The sequence below is a fragment of the Pseudorasbora parva genome, chromosome 6 (genome assembly GCF_024679245.1).
Source record: "Pseudorasbora parva isolate DD20220531a chromosome 6, ASM2467924v1, whole genome shotgun sequence".
NCBI classification, from domain to species: Eukaryota; Metazoa; Chordata; class Actinopteri; order Cypriniformes; family Gobionidae; genus Pseudorasbora; species Pseudorasbora parva.
The window spans coordinates 23,574,911-23,595,487 of record NC_090177.1 but is presented as its reverse complement, the minus strand read 5'-3'; the positions used below and the strand labels follow the sequence as shown (position 1 = coordinate 23,595,487).

The window sequence follows — 20,577 nt, the reverse complement described above, 5'->3', positions numbered from 1 at the left end:
CATATCTGTATTTTTTGGTTGAATGGCGATGTATGGTATATATTTCGGTATTTTCTACGTTTTTCTATTTGGGATAAAAAATAAATAAATCTGTATTTATTTAAAAAAATATATATTTTACACCCTGCCCAATGATGTCCTACAAACAATCTTCCAGGCACAATTCATGGGAGGAGTGTATTTTACCATCCCAAAAAAGCACGTCTTAAATAAGACGATAATGGGTAAATGGCGTTGGTTATGGAAATTATGGAAATGATCCGGCTGCGTCTGTGTGCTTTTATTTGCCTGTCGTCAGTAGATCACGTGCAGAACTGTCTACTCCCATAGGTGCTTTTATAAAATTACACTCTTACGCTAATTTGATGTATTAACTATATATTTCCAGTCATTTTGAAGCCCCCAATATAAAGCATGTCTCATGTTTAAGAAAATTGGATTATGTACGTCCTGCAGAAGCTCATTCTGCATCCTCCGCTACTGTATATTGATTTAAACGGTATTTCCTCATTCCATATAGTTTATAAAGAAATTGTGCTGTCAAAACGATTCATTGCAATCAATCGCATCAAAAATAGAAGCTCATGTTTACATAATATATGTAAATGTAGTATAATTGTATGTATAATGTATCTATAATTCTTGTGTATATATAAATTTGCACTCACACTCAGTCTTTAAGAAATATTTGCGTGTGTATATATATATATATACTGTATATATTGATATAATTGTGAAATATTTGCATGTATATACTGTGTATATATATATTTTTATATTATATACTGTATACTGTATGTATTGATATATACTGTGTATATATATCTATATATCTGTGTATATATACATATATATATATATATATATATATATATATATATATATATATATATATATATATATATCTCATTTATATATTAATGGAAGTCTTTAAGAAATATTTGCATGTATAGACTGTGTATATATATTTTTTTTATATTATATACTGTGTGTGTATATATATATATATATATATATATATATATATATATATATATATATATATACTGTATATATTGATATAATTTGTATTATATATAAATAACTATATAATAAATAAATAAATTAATTCGTTAATTAATAAAAAAAATTCCTTAAATATATAAATGAATGGGTATGTATTTATATATAGAAAATAATGATACACAGTACACACATATATTGTGTAAACACAAACATTTATTTTGGATGTGATTAATCGTGATTAATCGATTTGACAACACTATAAAAAATACATTGATATATTATACTAATTCAATACACCACCCACCCCTAGGCTGCAACAACTAATTGATAGTGACAAAAAAGTGAAAACAATAGATTTCATCATGAATTTCAAAATGTGTAAATTTTTATAAAGAATTTATATAATTGCTATAAAGATTTTATATATAATATTATAATTTTTTTGCTATTTGTTTCACAAAATCTATAACAGCCTACACTCATACATATTATATTCATAGCCTTCAATTGTGATACTGTTGGGAGGAAAAAAATTGGGCAGGATTTTATTATTGTGTTACAAACAGTTTTTTTATTTTATATAAAGTTATATAATTGGTATTACATTTGCACAAAATGCATAGCATAGCAACTTGAATGAATTTACATTCATTTGCTTACTGCTTGAAGAAGAACATTGGGCAAAACATTGAAAATATTTTTTTCAGTATAGTCAGAAAATAAAATGTGACTTTTTAATTCCATTAATCGATTAAACAAAGAAGTAATCAACAGAATCTTTTAGTTTGCAGGCAGTTTTAGTTGCATCAGATCTGGTCTAAACGAGTCTTTAATATGGAACTTATTGTCTTGTATGGTTTGTGAGCAGCAGGACCTCCCTACTATACTGGGCAGCCCATGTACACATCTCCATCTCCATCCATCATAGTGCCTACACCACAACAACCTCCACCTGCTAAGAGGGAAAAGAAAACAGTAAGTGTACATAAACAGTTTGTTTATATAATGCTTAGAGGAAATTTGTATTGAAAAACTTCATAAGTTCAGGTTTAATTAATAGATAATTAACCAATAACTGCAAACAGGAATTAGATTGCACATGATTCTTCTTGGTGCTTTATTGGCTAATTTTGTGTCTGCTTATTGTCATCCAAGATCCGCATCCGAGACCCCAACCAGGGTGGCAAGGATGTCACAGACGAGATATTATCAGGGGTGGGCGGGAGTCGGAACCCAACCCCACCTGTGGGACGGCCCTCCTCCACTCCTACACCTCCACAGGTAAGACAGCCAATCACATCATATCAAACACAAAAACCCCTATGTACACATACAAATTTAGCCTGATATTGTCCCCATTCTAATTTCTGCACCTTAGGGGTGAGCTATTTTTACTTGTGCCAGTAAGCAACCACCCAGAACACCCTAGCAACTACACAGCAACATGCAAAAATCAAGTCAGAACAACATAGCAATCCCACTTATTGACTTTGTAGCCATACTGCCAGAGTTTATCTTCTTATCTAAATCCACAGCTTATGTCCTTGGGTTAGCGCCTTTGCTTAAGGGTTTATTACTTAACAATTTGACCCACAAGCCACCAATTTTACACACTTTTAATGAAGAACTCTGAATGTAGCCTTGAAACATTAGCCGCTTTTCCACCTTCAGGCTCAACAATGAGGAACAGGTCCAATTATATTTCCAGTTGAGCTTGGTTTGGCATGGCGCGATTACAAACCGATCTTGGCCCGGAAATCTCAGCAGCCGTGCTGGTAGAATGAGTGTAGTGATGTGTAGTGATGTCGCCACTCAGGATTGGCCACTTGCCTGTTGCCTGGCTGCCAGTGTAAAAAAATCGCTATTTGAGCGAAATTTACGCAAGTTAATAATAAAATGAAAAGAAAAAATCTGATCATCCTTCATAACGCGGTCGCTATTTACATCGCATGAAACGACTGACGTATTTATATTACATTCCAATGAGCTCCGTTATCAGACCCACAGTGGAAAATGAAACCATATCCATACTGGCTGCTCTGGATCGGCATGGAATGGAACAGTTAAGCAGTGAGACTGGTTTGGCCCGACAATAGAAAAATTCTACAGTTTTTCCTTTTGAAGTAATTGTGCAAGTCTATAAATGTTATTTAGAATTTCAAAAATCATTTCAATCTTGCATATTTTCATGTGTTGTAGTTCTGCCTCATGATTGTTTGTGCCATCCTGATCCCTGTGTGTTCCCTTTACAGTGACTCCTCATTTACACACTCTAGTATATTCCTCATCCTCAGCGTGCCTAATCTAAAACAGGGCTTTTCAAACTTGGGTCCACAGACTGTAAGGGGGTGCAGGCTATCCATCTCAAAAGTGATATAAGAATATGTGTATTTTAACAAACTTAACTTTGTTGCAACCACATACCAACATTTAAGAGTTTGGTATCAGTAAGATATTGACATAAAATTCTATTGCAAATAAACGTTCTTTTTAACGTTTTCTATTCAACAAAGGGTCCTGAAAAAATATTTACCAGCAAGGATCATGTGAGACTGAAGACTGGAGAAATGGAATATATATATATATATATATATATATATATATATATATATATATATATATATACTTTTTCAATAGAAAATGGGTGTTACTAATAAATATATTGTAATGACATTTCACAATATACAGTTTTTATCATATTTTTTGGTCAAATAAAAATAAAAGGCCTTTTTATAAAGTCACATTCCTCTTGTGTGTTAGTTCATCCTATTTTAGGACGGGAATCATATTTTGGGGGTGGGAGGGGTGGCATAAAATGGTTTAAAAATCTCTGTTCTAAGGCACAATGTAGATGGAGTACTCACTATGTTTTGACACTTCCTCTGTCTTCTCTCCCTGAACGTTAACAGTGTTCGTCTCTCCTCTGCTCTCTTTCCCCTTTTCCCCATGTTTCGTCCATTTCTGCCCCCCTCTCTCTCCTCTCCATTCTCTGTGTTTCTGTTTTCCCCACTCTGTCTGTGTGCTGCATATGTGCCTTGCGTCTCTCTGTTGCTAGTTTTTATGTCCGTACCCTCATTATCCTCACATTTTCTACCTCAAATCCCAGCAGCTGAACAGCCAGGTAGCAGATCACGGGCACGTAATGTATAACGTGGACAGCGCCCACCTCCTTCCTGCACCCATCGACTTGAAAGCAGGTCAGGCTTTGCAGCAATCGCCACATTCTACCCGCAGGTTCAGAGCAGTGGTCCTTAACTGGTGGGTCTTGTCCCAACAATGGGTCACAGATCTAAGAGATATGGACATCAAGGGGAAAAAATCCTAAATGTAAATAACAAAATGCTTATCAGCTTTTAGAATGAAGAGAAATTACATATCTTTTATTGTTGATGTCAAAGGCTGTAGTGTATCCCTATTGTATTTTTGCATCCATCACTTGCTTGAAGTTCACCAAATTAGGCTGGCTTCAGCCTGGACAGGTTTGCCATTTGTGTTAGGCCTCTTGTTTTCAAAAAGATGAACAAAACTATGCAAAGTGTGGTTTTTGCATTTGATGTCCAACTGTAAAATGGGGACACAGAAGCAAAACCAGTTGAGAACCACTGGTCGGTTGTTGTTTTTTTCTCCCAGTATCTTAATTTTACATTAGCAACAATATCCCTACAACTACATTGTATGTTCAGAATTCTACTATTCATTTTTAATGATTTAAACAAAGATATAGAAAAGCTTAAGATCACCACTTCCATGATGTTACTTAATGTTGTTTGTGTGTTTGTTTGATCCCTGCAAATACGATGCAAATGTTAAATATATCACAATTTTGTTTTTTTTTACCCTACATTATGTACCTTTGATGCATCCCTTGTTTTATTTATGGCTCCAGATGACAAGCCAAAACTAGAGTTTGCCTCGCAAAGATCTGCATCTCCTGGACTGCGGCAACCAGAGACTCCGTTGGAGAGAAGCGACCCCAGCAGCCCAGTCCAAGAGCCCTCTCCTTCACAGAAAACTGACCTTCCCCCTTCCGGCCCAGAAATGGCCTCAAGTGTAGCTACAGCCCCCACTCCTTCTATACCTGCCTCAACAGTGGAGTCAGCTGATGCCCAGAGCCCATCAGCTGAGCCCAGCCCCACTAAAGCTGTCACACCAGAACCTGACAGCTCTGAGCCAGAGAAATCCTCCACCTTAGAGCAACCCTCACCTCAGAGCCTGTCTACATCCCCGGCCCAGCCAGAAAAGGCCGTCAATGGGCTGAGGGACACCGATGCTGCTCCCTTGAGTGAAGACTTGGAATCCCAACCCAGGGAAGTCTCTCCGTTGCTGCCTACTTCCAGTGTGCCCCAGTCCCCCAGCCCGGAGCCAAGGCCCATCACACCGGCGCTGGACGCTGAGTCTGCGGTGGTTAAAACGGATAGTCCAACACCACCTGCTGAGGACAGTGCTGGACGTCCCGACTCCCCATTCCTCTCCACCCCCTCTACTGCTGCTATCTCCACCACACCTGCTCCTCCTCCAGGACTCATCCACCCAAGTCAGGTTTCTGCAGGGTCAACCAGGAGACCCTCTACAGGAGCAGAGATCAAAGAAACAGGGAAGGATACTGAGGCCTTGGCAGACAAGAGAGGAGAGCCTTTCTTGCAGTCCAGAAAAAGCTCAAGTCAAGGTAAGCACTCGGAATATACAGCTAAAGCTGCATTCACACTGCTAGTGACTTTTTTTCCACTGCATGTTGCCAGGGACTGGTGGTGAGGTCAAAAGTGGACGTTCCCACCACTGGTTGCCTAGTAACGTTTTTGAATGACATTCACGGATGTTACTCCATGTTGTACACAACAAATCAGTTTTCTTGCTGCTACAAACAGGTTTCACTTGTAGTGTGAATGCAGTTTAAGATGTATGTTGTGAGAGTCATTCAAATAACGCAAGCCTTTTCTCTGTACAGCTACATCTAGTGCACCAAAGACCTGGAAGAACCCAAAAAAGAACATGCCTGTAGGGCAAGATCAGTGTCCAGACAAAGAGGTAAAATAATTTTGCATGGAAAGTTTTTTATGCACCATTTGTTTCATCTGGCTTTTATTTCAATCTAATTTAATCTAATCACAACAAACTTCATTTAAAAAAAAATTGAATTTACATTTTTTTTTGCATCTCCATTGGTTTAATTATATTTTTGTTCATAAAACTTTTAAGTCATGTTTTGTGGTAGTCAAGAGTTTCATTAGCAACAAAGGATAAAACCAGATTATAAATAAATTCTGCCCTTGATTTATAATTGTCCATAACTATATTTGGGATGGATGGATGGATGGATGGATGGATGGATGGATGGATGGATGGATGGATGGATGGATGGATGGATGGATGGACGGACGGATGGATAGATAGATATGAATATGATTTGGCAAACCCTTTTGTTTATATTCAAATTAGTAAGGTAGGCTTAAAGTTGGTGTGTGTTTGTGTTTGGTAGGAGGACACGGATCAGCCCTCTATGGAGTCTGCTGCAGAGAGCCCCAGTCCTCCTCCTGTGGAGGAGGAGAGGAGGCCGTCAGCAGGAGTTGTGCTCGAGGAGAACGGAGAACAGGAAGTAGAGCCTCAGAGAAACGGAGCTGAACACATTTCAGAAACCGAAAGCAGTGACAGCATCCACCCGCCTGCAGTCAAAGAGCCACTGATCAAAACAGTGCCACGTAAGGCCATCTCTCTACAATGTTCTCTAGTTTGTATCTGCCAGGCTTTACCACTAAAAGCGTTTCTGCTCTTCTGCAGAGCCCGCAGAGAAGAATGGAAAGAAGCAGTATGAAAGAGACTTCCTGTTGGGCTTCCAGTTCATGCCTGCATGTGTACAGAAACCAGAGGGGCTTCCTCCCATTTCTGATGTTGTTCTAGATAAGGTCCGCCAAAATTACACTATATTATTATGATTGCTAATTAAAACATGTTAATACAATAGTGTTATACTTCTACTAAATTAACTTGTTAAATGTACAGCCCTATTTAAACATAGAATGGTAGATTGAAGTTAATAATTGAAAATTCCCATAGGAATTTCGCTTGTACCAGAATTAATTTGCACCATGCCTTTAAATGGACTACTATGGGAATAAAGGGATATTGTAACCTGATTATGGCCCTCTTTTAAATCCCTGTAAAACTCATTACTGTTCTTGTACAGAGTGGTAAGTTCTTTAAGAGAAGCCCTAATGTGTTTCTGCCTCGCTGAACAGATTAACCAAAATAAGCTGCCCATGCGGCCGGTAGACCCACGTGTGATTTCCAGAGGCCCAGACTTCACACCTGCCTTTGCAGATTTTGGCCGACAGATTCAAGGAGGCAGAGGAGCACCGGTTTGTCCCACCTAACATTACTTATTCTCACACTCATCCAAAAATAATATAGAGCTTTGTCTTAATAACTTTAATAAGTCAATCATGATGTTCTCTAGGTCCTCTGTCTTTAATTCAGTACACATTTGTAATACTTAGCCCATGAATAAAAGCATTTTCAATTGACATTATTTAAGATGCACTAATATAGAAACACTTACTATTCTTGTCCGTATTATATGATTATGTCTGTTCCTTCAGCTGCTAAATGTTGGCCTGCGGCGACCCCCTGGGCGCAAGATCATCACAAACGTGTCTGTGAACGATGAGGTGCAGCTGAGGACAACAGAGAATGCTTGGAAACCTGGCATGAAGCGGGAAAGTCCCATTGAAGATCCAGACGCCAAGAAAACTCAGGTCCTTCTGCACTTTCACTCCTGAACCTAATACACATTTCAGAAGGCGTTACGTAGCTTTTTTCGCATGTCGCTGTATCCAGATGTTCAGCTATGATCGAATAGTTTATTACCTCATTACTTTCTCTAATGCAAAGAGGAAATGGAGCTCGGGATTGATTGTTGCCCTGTAAGGCAATATGAGTAATGTGTTCATTGATGGTTTTTGCAGGAGCTTTTCCGAAAAGTGCGTAGTATTCTCAACAAACTGACGCCACAGATGTTCAACCAGCTGATGAAGCAGGTGACTGACCTCACCATTGACACAGAGGAGCGGCTCAAGGGTGTCATAGACCTGGTCTTTGAGAAAGCCATCGATGAACCCAGCTTCTCTGTGGCATATGGCAATATGTGCAGCTGTCTGGCCACGGTGAGTCCGGCTTTCCGTTAAATCTGGGGTCTGTTCAAATTAAACAATAGTATATAATTTTAATAGATCACTGATTAATGAGTTATATGTTTATTTGTGATTTTGTAAGCAAATAGAGATTCAAACTAAATTTTTTGCTTGGACTAGAGAATGTAGATTACAGTTAATGTTACACATAAGGTACATGTGCTGTGTTTGCAGTTAAAAGTGCCCATGACGGATAAGCCCAACAGCACTGTGAATTTTCGGAAGCTGCTTCTGAACCGCTGTCAGAAAGAGTTTGAGAAGGACAAGGTAGACGACGACGCCTTTGAAAAGAAACACAGGGAGCTGGAGGCAGCTACCTCAGTAAGTGCTTCAGCACCGGATGTATCACTAAAAACATTATTAAATGGTTCACAGGCCATTCAAATTTCTTTGATTATGTGTAGGATAAAAATGACACATGCTGTGAAAGAAGAGACAGGTTTCTTAGAATTATTTGTGTGGATTTAAATGGTATGCAAACATTTTTAAGAATTCATAAGCATATATTTTTATTTATTTTCTTACTACTGATACAGTAAATCTTTAAAAAAGTAAATAATTATTGTACTTGAATCCTTGGAAGTTCGTTTTTATTTTTGTTTCTTGAACCTCTTTCAAAGCAACTATAAAGGCTTATGAAAATGATCTCCAGTTGTCTGTAATTCTGTCCGTCATAAGCAAAAACTGCTGATTTTGCTGCAGCGGCTCCATAGTAATCCTTTCCGTCTTCCCCTCCCTCTCTCTCTCTCTCTCTCTCTCTCTCTCTCTCTCTCTCTCTCACTCATTCTCAGGCTAGCGAGCGGGAGAGACTGCAGGAAGAGCTGGAAGAAGCGAAAGATAAAGCCCGCAGACGCTCCATTGGCAACATCAAGTTCATTGGCGAGCTCTTTAAGCTGCGCATGCTGACAGAGGCCATCATGCACGACTGTGTGGTGAAGTTGCTGAAAAACCACGATGAAGAGTCACTGGAGTGCCTGTGCAGGCTGCTCACCACTATTGGCAAGGACCTGGACTTTGAGAAAGCTAAGGTCAGCCTGGTTGATCCTAATCGGGAGGATGTCCTCTATAATGGCCATTAAAAATAAACATCCTCCTAAATGTGTTTATTGCTTCTACAACCCATGTAAATATACAGACTGTTGCTTATTTCAATGCAGTTAAGAGTTTTGTGTTGTGTACTTGTTGACAATGTGAGTAAACCTCTCCAGAACATGTTGCAATGCTGCAATTAAAAATCTACATGTTAGCTTGGAAATGTTTGTCCAAAATAAGTCATTTTAATGTACTCTGCTTTCGAGTACAAATCCTGACTGCATGATCCAAACTCACTTTGGATTCAGCTGAGGACATGACTGCGAGGTGGTGCAAAATACAAATTTCAATTCTCTCATTATTAACTCATCCTCAATAGTTGTTTTGTTTTTGTTTTTACTGTAAATAAAGGCTAACGTGAATTATTGGGCTTTGTCAGCAGAATGATGGTCCATTATATTGTAGATGGGGGTCTGTTTATGTTTCCAGTTCTCTTTTGAAGCTTGTGCATCTGGCGTGTGCATACAAATGGTTCTTCTTGTTCCTTTTAGCCACGAATGGATCAGTACTTCAACCAGATGGAGAAGATAGTAAAGGAGAGAAAGACTTCTTCACGCATCCGGTTCATGCTGCAGGACGTTATTGACTTGCGATTGGTGAGTTCTGTTTTTTGTTGTTTTTCTACTTTGTTTTCAAAAAATGTTTTTTTTGTTTTCAAGTGGTGATCAAGAGAGCCTTTTCAGAAACCTGGGTTCCAGAAGTAAACCTCTAAAGTAAAGACACGTTTACAAGATTGTGTTCTTAACATCCTATATGAGTGAATGAATGAACCACTTGTTCCATAAAGCATTCAGATGATGTAATCAAAACATTCTGGCATTTTGTGTTTGTTTAATTTATTTTCCTATTGACCCTTTCCACATTTCCTCAGAAGATGAATTGTTGTAGTTGGGTAAACCTCTATAGCGGAGAATAGAAAAATCTGTGATAGACCTTTTAAAAGAGGGTAAATATACATGAATTGATTATGTCAGTCAGAAGAGAAAAAGATGTCACATTTTTCAGCATTTAGTTGATCAAAAAAATAATATTATTGTGAAATATTATTATAATTAAAAACAAAAGTTTTTTTTATTTATTCCTATTATGGCAAAGCAGATTTTTCAGCATCATTACTTCAGTCTTCAGTATCTCATGATGCTTCAGAAATCATTCTAATCTTCTGATTTGATGCTCAAGAAACATTTCTTAAGGTTGAAAACAGTTGAGCTACTTAATATTTTTTGTGGAAACCGTGATGCTTTTTTCAGTATTCTTTGGATAATAGAAAGTTAAAAAAAAAAACATTTATAAGAAAAATAAATATTTTGAATTGCCTTTTACTGTCACTTTTGATCAGTTCAAAGGGATAGTTCACCCCAAAATTAAAATTTGCTTAGTTTACTTATCCTCAGACCTTTTTTCTATGGTAGAAAAGTAAAGAGGATTTTTAGCTGAAACCGTAGTCCTTGATGATTCATGCAGTCAATGGCTACTGTTTCTTTGAGAGTAAAAAAATAAAAAATATACAGGCAAAACAAAATGAATACCCGTGAAGGTATTATAAAGTGAAACAGTCGGAACATTAATTACAACATTATTAACTGGAATCCACAGCCTCGGCAAATGGTCCGGAACGCATTCCCGACAGTCTGGAATGTGAGCTTCCTGTGGCATAATGACGTATTGCGCAGAAGCTCAAATGTTGGGAATCTGTCAAAAGTCAATCTTCTTGATTAAAGGATTGCACAAGCGATAAAAATCGTATTTTTTTAAATAGCCTGCGACATCCAGTATAAACACGAGGAACCTGTGTAGTGTTTGGTGTAACTGGTTACTAAGTAATTAGTTACTGTAATTCAATTACTTTTTCTTGAAAAATAAGTACGGGATTACTTTTTTGTGTAATTTAATTAGTTACTTTACAAGTAATTGAACTGTGTATTAGTGTATATGGACTGTAGAACAATTATATATAATACAATAGTGGAATTAACATCAAAATATGCGCATGCGGCATGCGTAACCCTTCAATTGATCAGCCTGCTCACTTTAATCTCAATTAAAAAATGTGTTTAAACTTATTTCTGTTAATTTAAATAATATTTTTATTTAAAGGTGTAAACATTAAAGATTATAATCCCATTGTTGAGCTTTAGCGTGAGGAACTTTCATATATATTTTGGCAGTCATTTTAGTATTTTTAGGTCATTAGTTCTGTTCTTTACTCATCTCAGCACAATTGGGTTTCTCGGAGAGCTGACCTGGGCCCCAAGACCATCGAGCAGATCCATAAAGAGGCAAAGTTGGAGGAACAGGAGGAACAGAGAAAGGTCCACCAGCAACTGCTGTCCAAGGACAACAAGAGGAGACCAGGTCAGAAAGAGACTTCTGCTATAGGCTAATCCTCTTTACAGCTTACTCAGTCTTGTGTGTGGGCCTCCTTTCTGTCTTTATTCGCTGATGAAACAACCGTACTCTGTTCCAACTATTCTTTCTCTTCATTTTGCAGCGGTGCAGAGAGAGGAGACCTGGAGCACTGTGCCTATGACCAAGAACAGCAGAACAATAGACCCAACTAAGATTCCCAAGATCTCCAAGGTAGAGTTCAAACAAAGACACTTTTCTTTCTGGTCACGTCTATTGATTGCTAGCATAGCTGTAATTTAGAAAGAGTTTTCTAGACCCTCATGCCGTTCGACACCTATAAGACCTCTGTTCATCTTCGGAACATAAATGAAGATATTTTTGTTGAAATTCAATGGCTCAGAAGGTCTCCATTAACACCAATTTAATTTCCTCTCAAGACCCATAAAAGGCACTAAAGACGTCGTTAAAAAGTCAACCATTTTTTGAAGCGACAAAAAAAAGTCAGTGCCTTTTATGGGTCTTGAGAGAGGAAATGACATTGTTGTCAATGAAGGCTTCCTGAGGCATCGGTATTTTAACAAAAATATTTTATATTAAGATGAACAGAGGTATTGTGTTTGTTGAATGGACAGAATTTAAATTTTTGGATGAACTAACCCTTTAAAGCCATTTCACTTTATTTTTATATACATACATACATATATACGGATAGATAGATAGATAGATAGATAGATAGATAGATAGATAGATAGATAGATAGATAGATAGATAGATAGATAGATAGATAGATAGATAGATAGATAGATAGATAGATAGATAGATAGATAGATAGATAGATAGATAGTGTTAATGGTGTTAAAAATAATTTTGCAGAAACCAAGGCAAACATATTGATTGAGAAAATATATATTTTTTTGCAAATAAATGAATAGATTATTTGACTCAGCAGCCCCACCTGATGGTTGTTCTGTTTGCTTGTGTAGTAGCGTCTTACTATCTCATTGATTCTTAACCGTGTTCGTAGGGATCCGCAGTGCTTCACACTTAATACCTTTTCTTACAGACCAAGTTTAGTTTGTGAAGCTTTCTGCTAATGAGCAGCTGATTAGAATTACATGCATTAATTAAGTGAAACATATAAAGTGTGCAGTGATGATTGGTCCTGTCCCAAATGGCACCCTAAACACTTGTAGTCTTCTTTTTATGAGTCCGACATAACGACGCTTTGACTGTCGGGAAGAAGCCTGCTGCAGAGCTCGCTTCAGTGCGCATGCGGGCCCTGCGGTCTCGTGGACTTCGCGGTTACACACATGCGGCAGCCATTGTAAGTCCACAAGTCCATATGAAGTGTGCCATTTGGGACGGGACCATTAAGAACCATAATCTCTATGAATACATGAGAAACTGTAACACAATCTTACTGTGTTTGCAACCTTTAGTCAACAATAGATGATAAGATTCAGCTGGGACCAAGAGCTCAGCTGAACTGGATGAAAGGCAGCAGTGGAGGGGCTGGAGCAAAGGCCAGTGAATCAGGTAAAGGAAGAGTGATGCAGTCAAATGTGGGCTGCTGGCTCTATCAATTCCAGCAGTTTTATAGTTAATCCAGGATTTTCTATCTCTATACAAAATCTATTTTCTTTTTGTTTTTCACTCTTTTTCTTTTAGATGTTTCTCGCCCCAGTGCCAGTTTGAATCGTTATTCACCCCTGCAACCCTCACCGCCTCTGACCTCTTCTTTACCCTCTACATCCCCAGATTTTGATGCCAGAAGAGTTCTCAGCAGGTACTGTACACATGTAAAATATAGTAATTGTGAAGGGGAAGCTTCCTTTTAGCTCTTTCATTTCATCTGTGATGCTGATCAATATTTGATACATGTAAATATTTGTTGGATGCACTTACAGGACGTATTTATTATTATACCCATATTATTATTATAAGCACATTTATATTCATGGGCTTCAGAACCATTGTATGTGGGTGGGACAAGACCCACCAACTTTTTAGGACCAATGATATTTGAGCCACTCACTTTTACCGTCTCTAATTCAGCGCATGACTGTTTACCTACCCCTAACCGATAAACACTTTATTATTAAACACACGTTAGATGCTTTATTTCCACTTTGCAATTATTTTCTTAATTTTACTGAAAATAAATGCCTTTCCGATCTGATATGTGATGGGAAAAGGGAGTAGAGCTCGTTCGGCAAAAGGCGGATTCGAAACTTGCGTTGATTTGCGTCAAAACTTTCTGTCATGTGTCTTACCCCTACACTATTGGCACCCCTACACACTGCCAAATGAATGTAAATGGCGTCTACTCCAGTAACATTTTTCTGCTAAAATTGCTTCTGACGCCTATGTTAATATTACCATTAGGCATATTGAATGGATCCTAACTCAGTCTGCTGACTTGTTTATTTATTATAAGCATGTTACTAATATTATTAGCAAATTATAATTGTATAATTATACATTGCATTTAAATAATTAAATAATATTTATATAATTATTTAATTGTATAATACATTGAAATGATGGTCAATTTAAATTAAATAATAATAAATAAACTTGATTTATATTATTTTATAATTATCATTTTATTTGAGCAAATCTTGAATTAAAATTTTAGCTTGTAATGAAATAGAAAACGTTTTTTTTTACATTTGGAGATTCATGAATGTATGTTTTGGTGTGTTTGTGAATTTCTCAGTCGTGGAAGCTCAGGACGGGAGCGCAATGACAAGCCATCAAGTGTGGGTCCTGCTCGGACAGGGCCCATCTCATTGGGTAGCAGCAATAAGGAGGCTCCCGAGGAGTCGGTCCAGGAAGTGTCCCGCAGAGACTCTAATGCCTCAGACACACCCAAGCTGCCCGCCAACACTGCAGACAAGAGCAGACTGGAACATAGCCAATCCAGGGAGTCTGGTAAGCCGCACGGATACCCTCACACACATAATGATGATGCACAAAATGTGGTGTTGGTTAAGTTAACATGAAAATCCCAAACTAAGTTCTGTTTTATTGCAGTTGTTAAACTTGAAGTACTGTCAGGACCCTCTTCAGATAAGTCCTCATTAACAGAAGAGGACATGGAGAGGCGGTCCAAGTCCATTATTGATGAGTTTTTGCACATTAATGATTACAAGGTTTGTACAATCTCCAAAAACAGAATTTTTTATATGACTTATTAATCTGTATCTCGTAGTCCAGAATAATAGTTGAGGTTTTTCTAAGCGCTGCATACTTGTGACACAGGAAGCAGTGCAGTGTGTGGAGGAACTAGAGCAACCTGCCATGCTCTATGTTTTTGTGCGGGTGGGTGTGGAGTCCACGCTAGAGAGGAGTCAGATCACGCGAGACCACATGGGTCAGCTGCTCTACCAGCTCCTGCAGGCTGGAAACCTCCTCAAACTTCAGTTTTTTAAAGGGTGAGACTGCAGCATTTTTTACTTTTTGAGTTCTGTTCCCAAACATATTAAGCCACCTCACTATCAACTGTCTACTAAGGTCACATGAAATAAATAATACAATGACTCATATTCAGAATTATAATAATTGATAAGGAAAAAATTTACAATTTCTAGTTTATTTACTTTATGCTTCAAAACCATATTTTTACTAAGCTAATGTATATACATCTAAACCCTTGTGTTTTTTTTAAAAGGTTTCCAGCAACTGTCAGTGTTATTGATCATTTAAAAAAAACTCATGGCTCCTAGAATATTATTATGAATATCTGAACATGCAATATATCAAAAGAAAGAACAGAGCCTCTGCTTTTAAAAAACAAACATTTTATTCTAGCTTCATGCATTTTTTTTAAAAAAAGCAACATTTGAACAAAAAGAGGAGAAAATCTAGTCCCCCCTCTAGATTCTCTGGATGCGTAATAGCGCCCCCCTACCATATTACAGTGAAAGTTCTGTCTGTGGTGGGGAAGTAGCCTAGAAATCTAGACACACCCTAGCAGCAGCAAATCTAATCTAATTTTTCAGTTGTACCACAGTACACAAGTATATATTAGTAAAGAAACGTTTAAACTGTGACAGAACGTAGTCTTTGATAATGTCTAAATATATCCAAATGTAATAGCTAATACAAGTACTGTCTGAAAACACTGTTCTCAACAACAAGGCTTTTCTCAACCCTGTTTTAAAATAGGCCTATGCTGCCATCTAGTAGTTATACTTTTTTTTCAACCAGATAGCACAAATCTGCATATTTTAAACTTTTTTATATAATGCATTAATATTTTTAAAAATATATGTATATTTTTTGTTTTATTTGTTATTGGTAACATTTTACAATAAAGTCTCATTCGTTAGCATTAGTTAATGTATTAACTAACAGGAAATAACAATGAGCAATACATTTGTTACAGTATTTATTAATCTTTATCTTAATTAATAAAAATATAGATGTTTTTTGTTTGTTCATGTTAGTTCACAGTGCATTAAAGCTGCTGTCCGTAACTTTGTGTTCAATATTTACACAAATTATATAATGAGAATGTACAACATAAATTCATTTTCCAAACATACAACTAACACACATCTGAAATTTCATTCAAATCATTAGATGGATTCATAAGGTATAGCACTTCCACAATTCCAGAGAATGCGCTTTTCAAAGAGCCCATAATAGCCGACTTATACTTTAACCGAAGTATACTTTCAGTTTATGTGCAATTTTGTATTTTTTGATTGAAGTATTTGTTGTCCCCACAGGTTCTCTGAAACTCTTGAATTAGCAGATGATATGGCCATTGATATTCCCCATATATGGCTGTACCTTGCGGAGCTGGTGACCCCTGTGCTTCGAGAGGGAGGAATCTCTATGAGAGAATTATTTACGTGAGTTTTTACCGCAGCACTATTGGATTCAGATTAAACTCGTCAGCTTTAGCAATTGCCTGTACACAAGTTTTGTTTTATTTGCTTGTTTTGTTTCCGTAGTGAATTTAGCAAACCATTACTCCCTGTGGGAAGAGCTGGGATATTATTTTCTGAAATATTGCACCTTCTATGCAAACAAATGGTAAGACAAAACACTTGAAGCAAACATTTTATTTAGTGTGAAGATGGGTGAAATGAATGAATTATCTATTATTCAGAGCCATAGGAAAGTGGGATCATTATGGAGGAACTCTGGGTTGAGCTGGGCAGATTTTATACCTGAAACAGAGGATGTGCACAGCTTTATCACAGAACATGTAAGCCATTGTTTACATTCCCTTAGTCTAATATGTGCTAACTAATTATTAAAACATTCACATATTAAGCTGCTGATCACACTGAACAATACATCTCTAATCTGGCCTTCCAACAGAAACTAGACTTCACTCTTTCTGACGGCTCAACCCTGACCGAGGCTGTCTCTAAGAGAACGCTCTCGCCCGAGGAACTGAACAAGCAACTTGAAAAACTACTACTTGAGGATTTGGCTGGCGATGAACAAATCTTCGACTGGGTCGAGGTAGATTTACTTCCCGCTCTTCGGGCTTGTTTTATTGAAGGATATGAAACTCTGTGATTGGTCATCTCAATTGATGCGTGATCGTTTATTACAGGCCAATCTAGATGAATCGGAAATGAGTTCACCTCCTTTCCTAAGAGCTTTAATGACTGCTGTGTGCAAGGCGGCAGTGAAAAGTAAGTGGCTCTGTATTTATTTTGCACATTAACAACAGAGAACTGTTTACCAGTAGATCTGCAGTTTCTGAAATACTCTCACCAACAACCATGCCATGCTACTGTACATTACACAGCACGTTAAAGTGTGTGTGAAACACTTTGTGTGTGGGATGTATTATATACATCAAAAAAAAAAAAGAAAGAAATTTTAATTAAAATTAACGCGTTAATGCAAATACTTTTTAACGGCACTCATTTTATTAACGCATGATTAACGCAGCATGCATTTTCTGTTTGATCCATGGCCCGTAGTCAGTGTTGGGGTAGTTACTCAAAAAAGGAATTAGTTACTAGTTACTTCTGTAAATTGTAATGAGATTACTTTACTAGTTACTGCATTTGAAAAGTAACTTCCCTACTTATTAATTTACTTTCCCGTTTCTTAATTTAGAGTGTAGATACATGGTCAAACATCATAGCCCTATCATCACTTAGCCTGTCAGCATAGTGTTTGTTGTAGAAATGTTTACAAAATGGCATGTAAAACCATATGAAAGAACAATATCCCTGTCTGCACAAAGAAATATGCCTCATGTTAAATCCACAAACAACAGGATAAAGGAGGCTATAATGGATATTTTAAAATGTCAACACACAAGTTTCAAAACACAGGCTTTGGGAAACATGAGATCAAAACTCTTCTCCTGAGAACAAAACCAGCTTTTTATTAGATTCATGACACACAAACACACACACACACACACACAAGCACACATTTTAATTTCTTTATTTGAATCCACCAATCAAATTTCTTACAGAAAGGATTCAAATATTCTCAGAGGTAGCACAGCTTTGACATTAAGGGCACATAAAACATTGCTTACGCCACACAGCAAAGGCTGCCTATCCCAGCTGATATAGATCAGAATTTTGCCAGCTGTTTAGACTGTCCTTTTGGTAACCCTGCCAGTCTTAATCCACTAACAGCCAGTTTGAGCACATGTCCCAGGCTGCCAAATATCAATACCGCAAACTTACATGCATAGCCTAGGTCACTGATCTTAGCAAGGAGAGGTTGGTATTTAGTCATTTTTTCCAAAAAGGCTATGTCCATATACAAATCATAAACACAACCTACTTCAAGGACTAACACCTCCTTTCTATCTATATCCACCAACACAACATCAGGGCTGTTAGGGATGTTGCAGAACACATCATCAGAGCTGTTGAACCAGTCTGGTATTACTCCTGAATGTTTATATAGGTATATTTGGAAAAATGTCCTGAACACACACACACAAAATAATTAAGTTGTCAATGAAAAATATAAAAATAAAGGTCACTTTATGTTTAAGAGAGAGAATGAATGTGATTCAAGGCCAAATCTTACAGATAAAGTTGAAAACTCGCTAATTTCAGAATGTGCATTTATTGCATGGACAGAGCTAGAAAATAATGTAGCTAAGTACTTAAAAGTGCAAAGCATAGTTCAGTTGAAACTTCCCCTTTTTGGCTTGTTGTTGATGCAGTAAACTGAATGTAGCTGACTGTTTAAATAAAAGCACTGAAATAAAACTGTGCTGTTCATCTCTTTATCAGTTTAGGGCCATTCACACAGGACGCGGTTTTGCGGTTAAAAAATTTGATATGCAGGTTTAGAGATGATGAGTAGATAAGTAATAAGTAAGATAAGTAGTGCAATGGAATAAAAAAAAAAACATCCTGTGTGGCATTTAATTGCCCCTCTCCACACAATTAAGGTTGGAATTATTGCTGTATTAACATGTAGGCTTAGCCTGACGTGGTCATACTCAATTCTAGTCAGAATATGAGTCTGAAACTGCTCCATTGGGCTGTGATTATGGGGTGTGTTTCAAGCGAACCAGGAAAGACATCAATTGGATAGACCTACAACCAATCAGAGCAACGAAGCGACGCATTGTCAAATGTCAACATAGTTCAACTGCACTGTGTTGCCAAGTCCGCGTTTTTTTCTCTCTGCAGGTTGTTTTCTATGTCCGCGGAATGAAGCGACTATGTGATATATAGACCCATGAGTGCAAATTTTAGCAGGCAACCTTGCCAAAATAACGCACATTTTACCCCCCAAACGCCATTTTTCCCCGGAGAACCCCCCGAGAAGCTATTGTTTAGGGCTAGTAGTTGGCGGGTTTTGTTGTAAAAACTTGGCAACCCTGTCACGCGTGCTGGAATACACGATCTTTGCCGGTGTTGTAAAAAAATAAAATAATTTAATGATACGCCGAGTACTTACCCAACATGATCATCATTTCTGAGAGAAATTATGAAGGTGAATGCATATACAAACAAGCTCTCCGTTTAGGATTTGAAAAAATATAATCCAAGCCCCTTTGATGACGTGCATGATTACCTTACTGTTGATCATCTGTCCGTCATCGTCTAAAGCCCGTCCTGATGATTTCATTAGTCTGAACAGTTTCTGTTCGGAGATAATTACTCCTCTATGGAGCAAGGCCAGACCGAACTGCCCGACCTAAAACATTTGTGGGCGGGGCTAATTTCGGCTGGCATCCAGGCTAATGTAGGCTTCCATTCTGTTTTCTTTCCAAATTATCACTGTACAGTAGAAAAGTGAAAATGTTTATCTAAAGTGAAAGTAATGTGAAGATCGCCACTGGCCGAACTGTCCCCGTCTCCCTCTCTCCTCGCACCAGGAGCTACGTCACTCAAATCGATCTCTATGCGCTATACGCTGCACGTAGCGGAGCACTTTCAAAAGTTTCAAAACAGATCAAAACTTCACACACAGGCAAACAATAATTGTGTATACAGTTGGCTAAATGGAATGCTGATATTATTGGCCAGCATCTTTTATGTCAAACGCTCAAATCCTGTCTTGTGCCTGCAGGTGAAGGCTCCTCATGCAAAGTGGACTTGACCATAATCCAGAGGAGATTGCCTGTATTACACAAGTACCTTAACTCAGACACAGAGAGACAGTTGCAAGCACTTTACGCACTTCAAGCATTAATAGTAAAACTGGACCAGCCTGCTAGTGAGTAAAACCTTTAACATTCCCACTTAAACTCCACCAAATGGAATTTTTGTTTTATTCTTTTATTTTGATTTATACTTACTTTTATTGATGAGCTTCCAGTATAAAAGCTGATTGTCATTTATTCAAATGTTTTTTATATGTATTTATTGTTTTGTTTAAAGCTGCAGTCCATAACTTTTTGCACTCTAGTGTTTAATAAACAGAACTGCAAGTGTCTCGCGGAAGAACATTGCAGCCGGAGCTACTTCTCTGTTTTATGTCTATG

The 20,577-nt window shown here is 37.5% G+C and overlaps 1 protein-coding gene across 15 annotated transcripts in view; it reads left to right on the top strand.

Annotated features, from left to right (window-relative positions):
- Window positions 1-20,577, top strand: part of eif4g3b (eukaryotic translation initiation factor 4 gamma, 3b) — a 58,960-nt gene that overhangs the window by 37,472 nt on the left and 911 nt on the right. For 13 of the 15 annotated variants that reach the window (XM_067446302.1, XM_067446310.1, XM_067446298.1 and 10 more), the window contains 26 exons: window positions 1,874-1,980; window positions 2,161-2,286; window positions 4,061-4,202; window positions 4,892-5,671; window positions 5,951-6,030; window positions 6,482-6,701; window positions 6,781-6,905; window positions 7,239-7,358; window positions 7,599-7,754; window positions 7,965-8,162; window positions 8,364-8,510; window positions 8,981-9,217; window positions 9,773-9,877; window positions 11,498-11,636; window positions 11,773-11,861; window positions 13,070-13,166; window positions 13,299-13,416; window positions 14,350-14,564; window positions 14,667-14,785; window positions 14,895-15,067; window positions 16,367-16,492; window positions 16,595-16,676; window positions 16,753-16,851; window positions 16,968-17,114; window positions 17,209-17,290; window positions 20,163-20,309. In XM_067446302.1, coding sequence (XP_067302403.1) covers window positions 1,874-1,980; window positions 2,161-2,286; window positions 4,061-4,202; window positions 4,892-5,671; window positions 5,951-6,030; window positions 6,482-6,701; window positions 6,781-6,905; window positions 7,239-7,358; window positions 7,599-7,754; window positions 7,965-8,162; window positions 8,364-8,510; window positions 8,981-9,217; window positions 9,773-9,877; window positions 11,498-11,636; window positions 11,773-11,861; window positions 13,070-13,166; window positions 13,299-13,416; window positions 14,350-14,564; window positions 14,667-14,785; window positions 14,895-15,067; window positions 16,367-16,492; window positions 16,595-16,676; window positions 16,753-16,851; window positions 16,968-17,114; window positions 17,209-17,290; window positions 20,163-20,309 — 4,176 coding nt within the window. The remainder of the gene's footprint in view (window positions 1-1,873; window positions 1,981-2,160; window positions 2,287-4,060; window positions 4,203-4,891; window positions 5,672-5,950; window positions 6,031-6,481; window positions 6,702-6,780; window positions 6,906-7,238; window positions 7,359-7,598; window positions 7,755-7,964; window positions 8,163-8,363; window positions 8,511-8,980; window positions 9,218-9,772; window positions 9,878-11,497; window positions 11,637-11,772; window positions 11,862-13,069; window positions 13,167-13,298; window positions 13,417-14,349; window positions 14,565-14,666; window positions 14,786-14,894; window positions 15,068-16,366; window positions 16,493-16,594; window positions 16,677-16,752; window positions 16,852-16,967; window positions 17,115-17,208; window positions 17,291-20,162; window positions 20,310-20,577) is intronic. The other 2 variants (XM_067446307.1, XM_067446304.1) reach the window with 2 other exon arrangements.